The sequence below is a fragment of the Nylanderia fulva genome, unplaced genomic scaffold (genome assembly GCF_048542155.1).
Source record: "Nylanderia fulva isolate GAGA-0341 unplaced genomic scaffold, ASM4854215v1 Scaffold3, whole genome shotgun sequence".
Taxonomy (NCBI): domain Eukaryota; kingdom Metazoa; phylum Arthropoda; class Insecta; order Hymenoptera; family Formicidae; genus Nylanderia; species Nylanderia fulva.
Genome location: NW_028190368.1, coordinates 8,829,080 through 8,838,337, shown reverse-complemented (window position 1 = coordinate 8,838,337; position 9,258 = coordinate 8,829,080). Strand labels below are relative to the sequence as shown.

The following is a 9,258-nucleotide window of genomic DNA, read 5'->3' as shown; positions in this document are numbered from 1 at the left end:
ATTTTTTTGAAACTAAGAGAGCATAGTGTAATAAAGATATGACGGCGCATCTCTATATCCAATTTTCTCAACAGGATTGTCATTTCCTGAAGGCATGCGCTTATAACCTTGCCGATGAAAGTGCATCTTGATTATAACGTGGCGTAACAATACACGACAACATTGTTCGTAAATTGCAACACCATATACGGAGAACGCGAATATTCCTCTCGTTCGCTTCCTTCTCATTTCTATAGTAAAACCGATCTTTCAGGATTTCGCGAGAAGAGAAATTAGTAACGCCATAGCCATTAAATGCATTGTGACTCATAATGAATGCTAAAACTAAAATAAATATTTGTTTTATTATTTCGCAGCCGATAACAAATGTCATCATCAATATTTCAGATTAGTTATTTAGGATATGAGAGAGATAATATATGTATATTATTACGCAGATTTATCACTACATTAATTGCTGAAACAAAACTTATTAATATATTATTAGCTTTTTATAGAAAAAGAAATTTGATTATAATTATATATGTATATTGATGTCACACAATATTTAATAAAAACAAGATTTTATAATTGAGCAGAAAATATAAGATATAATTGTTCAAAATTTGAATATAGTGCAATAAATTTAATATTGATATCACATGACTGAACGTACTTGGCTAAGAAAATTCACAATCTGTCTACCTTATATGCCAAATATAAATTTGATCTAAATTATCATACTGATCTTGAAGAGATTCAAGGATAGAATATCCTTCTATATTATACCAAATATAGAAGACGTTAATTGCGCGGAAAGATTTCCTGATTTCTACTATAAAGTAATTTGACGAAATTGAAGTTGCAAACTGAATTTTTACACAGATATAAAATAATTTACTTTTGTTTGCGATGACAAATTACACTGAATGTTTTCTTTCATCTCACACATAAAATTATTGCAAAAATCCATTAATTTTGTTAATATACAGTCGATCTATTTATGGCCATATTAATTAAGTTTTTTTTTAATCTAAATGGAAAGTTAAGTTTTTTTTTTAAGATAAGAAAGATAATCGGAGTAATATATATCGTATATATATTAGCTTGGTAGTAATGTCATCTCTTTTTTATATTAAAATTAATGTTTATTTTATACTTGTATTTTTTTTATTTTTTTACTATTATTTGTTTATTACCATAGAATATATAAAAATAAAATAATATAAAAGTAATTAAAATTAATACAAGGTAAAAATGTGCACAAAATATGCTATCAGCCATATTTTTAAATAAACAAACAGATGTCATTAACAAAACTATAATTGTACAAGTAACAAATTTTGCAAGATAAATGTTCTACGTCAGTATTGTAGTAATTAAATAGAATTCCATTGTGTAAGTGCTACCCGGAATACGCGATGATTGAGATTCAAAAGATTACGATCGAATATCCTGCAGCGTTTTAATATATCTTATTCTATTTATTAAAAAGGTGCTATTACTCTTATATACTGTGCGAACATAATTCATCATATTTTTTAATTACCGAGCGCACGCTTCTCAAAGAAACAGTATTAGTTTTACATAGTTTTACATACACTTAGGCGCGAGCGCATATCAGACGATATTATAATACGATGCCAGTAACCTTGACAATTATGTCACACACGATCTTAAACCGGTACGGACGCACTTGCAGGATGTAGCTCTGAACAATGCGTGAAATATATAGCGATGACGTGGAACCCCCCAGTTGCTACGTCTGTATTTCGAATAATATTGGGGTATTCCACCAACATGATAAAGTGGCCTTCGCATTTTAAAAAGGAATGAGAGAGACATTCGAAAAAAAAACAACTATATTCGAAAATATCTTAACTTCTTATGTAAAGTTCATATTTTACGGTATTTTAGACGATTTAATTCGCGACGAATTTCAAGGTAGAAATATATTTATCATTTTATATGTCACCTATTCTGCGTTTTTTTTTTTAATATGTGTTTAATATGTTCTGATATATATTTAAAATTGTTTAATGTTTCCCGCAAGGGCACGTAAAATTATAAATAGTAGTCCATTTCGAATTTTTTAATCGTAAATTATAAATCGTGTAAAACAAGCTTAACAATATGAAATTCTGACAATGAACAATCTCCGATATCAAATAAAAATTAATCATAAAAATTATTCGTACATTATAATATATTAAAATATGCTTTTCTTTTCTTTCTCCTTGATTCTAAATTTAACAAAAAACCATAAAGATTTATTGAGGTATAAATCCAATTATAAAACCAATTCTGTATTTCGAAGAATAAGCAGTTAATTTCCAAGAAATAAATTTCTTCCAATCTATTTTTATCCACCTATTTCTCAAAGAATAATAACTCTTCTTATAAGGCAACGTATAAATCTAGACTCGCTAATTTGGATTAAAAGAAACGAGAAACGAAAGATTCGTTTTCCAGAAACATTATCATATAATATATCCGCCATTTAATGATTGATATCCGCCTCGTTGTTTTCGTACGTTTTGCATATTTTATTATGCCGGCATTATCCTTCTAATCATCGTTCGCTTGTAATTTCAAGAAAGGTCAAGCATTTCCCGATTAGCAAACAAGCTGGCAAAAACATGCACCAAGCAAAAGTGCCTTAATGTCAAGATATAACTAATGTTTATCCGCACGCACACGCACACACACACACACACACACACATACACGAGCGAAATATTCGTCATGACCTGAACCTTTGTCTGACTCGACGCGACATTACCTCACACACCATGGAACGTATAAGATCCTTTATAACTCATCATAAATATCGATATCTCATATTCCCGCTTAAGAAACAAATTTTTGATCAAATTCAACAATTTTGCATATGAACATTTTTATTGTACGTATACGTGAAAAGTTGTATGACTGTTTATGTAGAAACCGTTTACGCGATATTTTCTTGTTCGCAAAACTTTACTTGAAAAAAAAATTAAAAATTAACAATAAATAATATCAATTAAAAAATAAAATTGATAATTGGTACATATATAAAAACTGACAATAGCTATTTTACACACGTACATGTTGTATATAAAGTGTAATGGTACCAAACGTTCGGAGTCTTTTGAATGAAAAAAATAAAGCTTTACAAAGTAAAAATCATGATTAACATAATATGTACATAATCTAAAGCCATCGCAAAAACGAATGAAATTCATATCGATATCAATGTAACGTGTCGATGAACATAAAAAGTATGAAGGGACTTTTAAACTCACGTCCGATAAGAAATCGTATATCATTTAAATTGTGACGTAAAGCATTAATACTGCGAGTGATGGAAAAGTATAAACAATCTCGCATGACAGCGCAAAAACCCGGTGAAAGAGGTAATGGATGAGCCTGCAATCATAACTTTCGCTTCATAGAGCATATTGCCTTCGCGATCTTTTGTGCCTGCTTTTTCTTTTGATCTCTAATTATACGGCTGACATAATGACTTCTCGCAATAAGCTTTTTATATGTGCTTTTTGCCTTGTGCCTGTTGCATCTTGACCTATCCTTTAATATGCGTTGCTTTGTGCTTTTTTCTCTTAGCGACATGTGGTTTCGATTATTAAGTACTATCGGGAAGTGTATTTACTCTATGTCCCGCTTTTCTCTTTCTATGAAACATAGTTGGCCTTTGCTATGGGTCTTTCTCTTTCGCTATTTTGCTTTAAACTTGTACAAAAATCAGCGCCTCTTATCTAGACAGTAGGATGTCCTGACATTTTTTCGATGTCATGCAAGATTGTGAATACTTTTCCTTTATTCGTGATATTGACAATTTGCGTCATAATTTAAGTGTTGTACAATTTTTTATCATGCGCGAGTCTATGCATTTTTTTAATGCGTTTTATATTCATCGACACATTATTAATAACAACTGTCATTTTTTCCGTTTTTTGTGACTCATTGTTAAATTATATATTTATATACACTGTTAACAATAATTTTTATTATGTCAGCTTTTATTTTTCATTGAAGAGGGTTCAAAGGAAATGGAAACGTTTGGTATTTTTATTACATTTATATATATATATATATATATATATATGTGTGTAAAATAGATAATGTCAGTTTATTATACGTATCAATTATCGCGTTCAGGCTATAATTGACAGATCTCGTGACTTACCATACTTTACTTCTATTTCTTGATTAATATAAATGCTTATATTACTAATTATTGTTAATTATTTAATAAATTAAATGTACAAACTTGTTAGCAGAGAGCAACAGATGATTCGATAAGAGATTTACAAAACTTACTATTTAATATATTAAGTAATAAAAGGAATTCTTGTACGCAATTTATACGCTCTAATTTAAGTCAGTTACATGTAAGTTTTTTGTAAAAATATATACTTATTATTGTGTGTGTTCAATCATTGTGAGCGAAAGTACGATAGCGATTCCATGGATTAGTTTTAACGCCAGTTAAACTCATTGTCAGTTGTAAAATTCATTCTTAATCTATAAAATTCATGAGACTTGTATTTATTAAGTGTTAAGTCATGAAAGAAGAAAAAGTGCAGAGTTTTATCTATGAACATTTTTAGAATTTTATCGATCAGGGATGCAACGTTAGTTCTAAAGTGTAAAAAATGATATATGTATGCATAACCGAAGTCTTGCAAGGCAACTAAATTCAAACGAAATAAATTTTCATGTTTAATAATAATAATTATTATATTTTTTTTCAAAATATCTCTTTCATTCTTTGTCAATGATTGATGCACACATTTATATGTATACACATTTGTACATACATACACTGAAAAAAATTGTTAAATTAATAAATATTTATTTTATTACTACCTAAGAAATCATTTATTTTAAACAAATAAATATTGATTTCAATATTATTAGTTTCAAATAAATGATTTATTTGGCAGTATTGAATAAATACTTATTCGAATTCAATAAATTCTTTTTTCAGTGTACAAACATATAAATAATTAAATCCACACATATACATATGTATATGTGCATGCGTGGCATCTTTTAATATTAACTTTGAGATCATTGCGGATGAGTAACAATTTCTTTCATATTATGAACGTCAGTATGAATGATAAAACCGCAATAGTACTCGGAATGACACATATCGCAGCAACAAGAACTCTCATATATAAATAACTAACTCGTTCGACATATTGTATAAGTGGAAGAATGTTGAATGAATTAATGATTTCATTGTATTTCATTATTCTAATTAATCGCGCTTGTTCCTGGTACGCAGCCAACGCATCTTCGCCGGTATTTTGCTGATATTTTCATATCATCAATTATGCAGGCAACGGGACGCACGTCTCACATATTCCGCTCGCGGAACCGGATCTAAACTGTACACTTTGTCCACAGAAAACGACAACACACTATCGAGAAGTTAATCATCGTTTACAAGAAAAAAATTAAAAGTATTACGTGTTCATTAAATTATTAAATTAAACACATATATATATATATATGTGTATATTATGTATTACTCGAAAAAATCAGTATGTACATATAAATCTTAATGTAACCAAATATAGCAATATTCATCTTCATTCTTTATGATATTGAGCAATCAATTTATAGCGACTTTTACATTGTCGCTTTTATTGCAGATGTAACGACGAGAGATCTCAACTCCGTAATGAATTAATCTCTACTATTGCGAAATAATGGCAATTGACTAGGCTTACTCATCAAAATAATATTAAGTAAATATACGTTTTAAAAATTTCATTGTGTATGTGTATGTGTACGCGCACGCATATACCATATATTATAAAGTAAGATTAATTAGAAGTACTGAAACAATTTTAATTTTCTAAAATAATTTAAAAAAAATGAAATTTTGACGCAATGAATATATCATATAATAGCATTAATATCAGTGTAGACATTTAATTTTTGTTGAAAAGTTAATCGTATAATGTGCGATGATTAATGCCTGTACATAATTGATGATACAATCTAATTGGAAATATTGATCTATATCAATCAGAAATGAATGACATTGAATAGAGCGCTAACGAGTATTTGCATATCGTGAATATTTCTATAGATCGCGGATCCTCGCTTGTAATCATAATGAATATATACATTATAATAGTGTACGCGCCAAATTGTGCAATACGCTAATCTTTTTCTTAGCTCTCGTAAAGGATCATTCGCGCGGAATAGGTATTCGTTATTTGAACACGATAATGGCTGTTCCGTTATCTAACATCAGGCGCGAAATCTTACACTGCATGTATATATACATATGTGGCGTTGCGTAATTCCTCTCTCGCTCCCTTCCTTCTCCCGAGTTAATTAAGTTTCAATATATTATGTAAAAGCGCATGCTTATACGTGTAACATGTTTCGCTAAATTAATCGAAAGCGCTCAGACACGCATATTTGTTACATCACAGTTTTATTGTAAATAATATATAATAAGTGTATTATTAATTATAGTAATGCATCACGAAACTTTAATTTTGCAATTATATCGAATTTATATATGTATATGAACCATTTGAGCTTGAATCACGTATATCAAAATTCATAAAACTTCTACAATTACATTTTCATTAATTTATGACAGTTATTAGCAAACATTGAAATCTGTTAATTTTTACAAAATTTTATATTTTAAATAAAGAGATTGTTATTCTCTTATTAATATGTTGATAAGCATGTTGCGACACACTACGTGAATAATAATAATTCATTAAATAATATAAATATTTATTATAAAATATTCATTAAACCCCTCACAACTTGAATTTTTAAGATAAAGTTTAAATTTTCGCGGACACGCGAAAAGGAAAGAGACAAAAATTTATTCTTTTTATATTATATTGTTCAAATATATATAGAATTATTATATCATATAGAAATATGTACGCATATAGATTAATAATATACATATATATTATATAATTAAAATTATATATATATATATATATATAATATAATATTTTTAAATATATATTAAAATATATAATATATTATTAATCTATGTGCATATTTCTCTGTATAATATAATAATAATAATCTACACTGAAAACAATTATTAAATTAATATAAATAATTATTTGAATACTGCCTTATAAATATCATTCATTTGAAACAAATAAATATTTTTTTGAAAAGGATTTTCTTATATCAAATAAATATTTTTTTCACATCAAATGAATAATATTAGTTTCAAATAAATAATTTATAAGACAGTATTAAAATAAATATTTATTCAAATTCAATAAATATTTTCATGTATATGTATATATGGTAGACATATATATATAATTTCATAATTGCGAAATCCCTAAATAAAATATATATAAATCATATTACTAATCGATGTCTAACTCCATATATATATATATATATATATGATGTTGCGCTAGAGAAGAGATATAACCTATTAAAATGTCTAACATAATATAATCCGTGTAGAAAAAGAATAATTTACATACCATTGCAGCTGCGGAATGCTCTCTGTGTGTGATCCTCGCCTGCTTTTCACTATAATTAGCGATATGGCATTGTCGAGTCCAAGAATTGACATTTATTAACACGTCCGCGCAATGTCGTTATCCGATCTTATTTTTAGCCCGATAGAAACGGCGATCGTTTCGATTATTTCCATCATGTCGGAGCGTTAACCCGCGAAGCGAGACTTAACCTTGTCACAGTATTTCACCGGGAAAAACAGCCGCGGAGTTCCGTGTCCTTGCAGCGGATCGTTCTCGCGTCCGTTATTACTATGATTTTCAGAATATGCGCTTTATGCCGCAATCCGCTTGCAAAATCCTATTGCGCCAAGAGAGTAAACGCGACAACGAGACTGTTCAAGGTACTTTCCGCGGCCGCGAAACGACAGGTTCGAGACTCACTTCACGGTGTATCGAGAAAAAGGAAAGATGGCTTTGATCTCGAAAAATAATTGAAAAACAATAATCTTGTATTTTACAGTTTTTCACTGTTTTTCCGATTTTAACTATTTATCGACATTGACTCGCGCGTATAAAAGAGAAGAAAAGATTTTAGAAATAAATGTGTGAAATCTCGCGCGCGCGCGCACTCCACGAAATTCGCGACGTATCGAATACAGTCGAGAATCGATAATCGAATCGAATGACGTACCTGCTGCGATTGTAACAGCGACTCCGAGAGATTGCGGGGTTATGTTTTCGCCCTTTTGGAGTTTGTTTCTCGATCAAAGTGTATAAAAATTAATAAGACTCGAGATGAATTTTCTTAGCAGACAGTTTTTAAGGATTTTACACGGCAACGTTAAAAGTCAGAGCGCGTTGTGCAATTTCGGCAGAGCTTTTAGCTTTAAGAGTAATGTATCGCTAGAGAAACTGTATCCGGAAAGCAAACAGAAGCTGTTTACCGCAAACTTTGTAAGCGCATATCAATTTATCTGAAAAATACTTGTATAATAAATGTAAAATTGAGTCTTTCACTTCGATATACGTTTATCTAATAACGCCTTGCTATGCCGTGAATAACCTAACCTTTCTTTTCCAGATACCAGATCCTAAAGCAAAATTTAGTGGTTACATACCTATGGACAAGGTACAAATAACGTATAGCGCGAGCAGTGGTCCTGGGGGACAAAATGTAAACTGTGTAAATACCAAAGTAGACCTAAGATTCCAAGTGAACACTGCTAGCTGGTTGTCGGAAGAAATTCAAACAAAATTAGCGGAACAGGTGAATAGTGCTATACATATTGCCCGTATCTATGTGTCAAATGTTCATTTATAATCTATATAAATTATAAATTTGTCCACCTAAGAGTTAGATAAAAGTAGCTGCTTCTTAGAGATATAAATTTATCGTTCCAGTATAAAAACAAGATGAACAAAGATGGGTATTTAATAATCAAATCAGACTTGACGAGGTCTCAACATTTAAACCTGGCGGATGCTCTTGAAAAGTTAAGAACAATGATAAGGGCTACTTTAGTAGAGCCATCGAAACCATCATTCGAATCATTGGAGAAAAAGAGGAAAAATATATTGAAAGCCAATAGGGAGAGACTACACGAGAAGAGAATTCGTTCGGATATCAAACATAGTAGAAGAGCCCCTCCGCCTGACTTTTAAGTCGATTCATGTAATCATTTAAGTTACTTATCAAACCTTGTACAGTTATATAGGACCAAATTATCAATCAAATAAACATTTTTTAATATATATAATATACATGGAATTATGAATTTAAATAATCTGTAAAGTT

At 29.7% G+C, this 9,258-nt stretch overlaps 1 protein-coding gene across 1 annotated transcript; it reads left to right on the top strand.

The window, feature by feature from the left end:
* The first annotated feature begins 8,156 nt into the window (after positions 1 to 8,156).
* Positions 8,157 to 9,220, top strand: LOC114941766 (large ribosomal subunit protein mL62). The gene is made up of 3 exons (XM_029316874.2): positions 8,157 to 8,417; positions 8,545 to 8,730; positions 8,865 to 9,220. The coding sequence occupies exons 1-3, from the start codon at positions 8,259 to 8,261 to the stop codon at positions 9,123 to 9,125; spliced, it is 606 nt and encodes a 201-aa protein (XP_029172707.1). The 5' UTR covers positions 8,157 to 8,258; the 3' UTR covers positions 9,126 to 9,220.
* Positions 9,221 to 9,258: the final 38 nt, after the last annotated feature.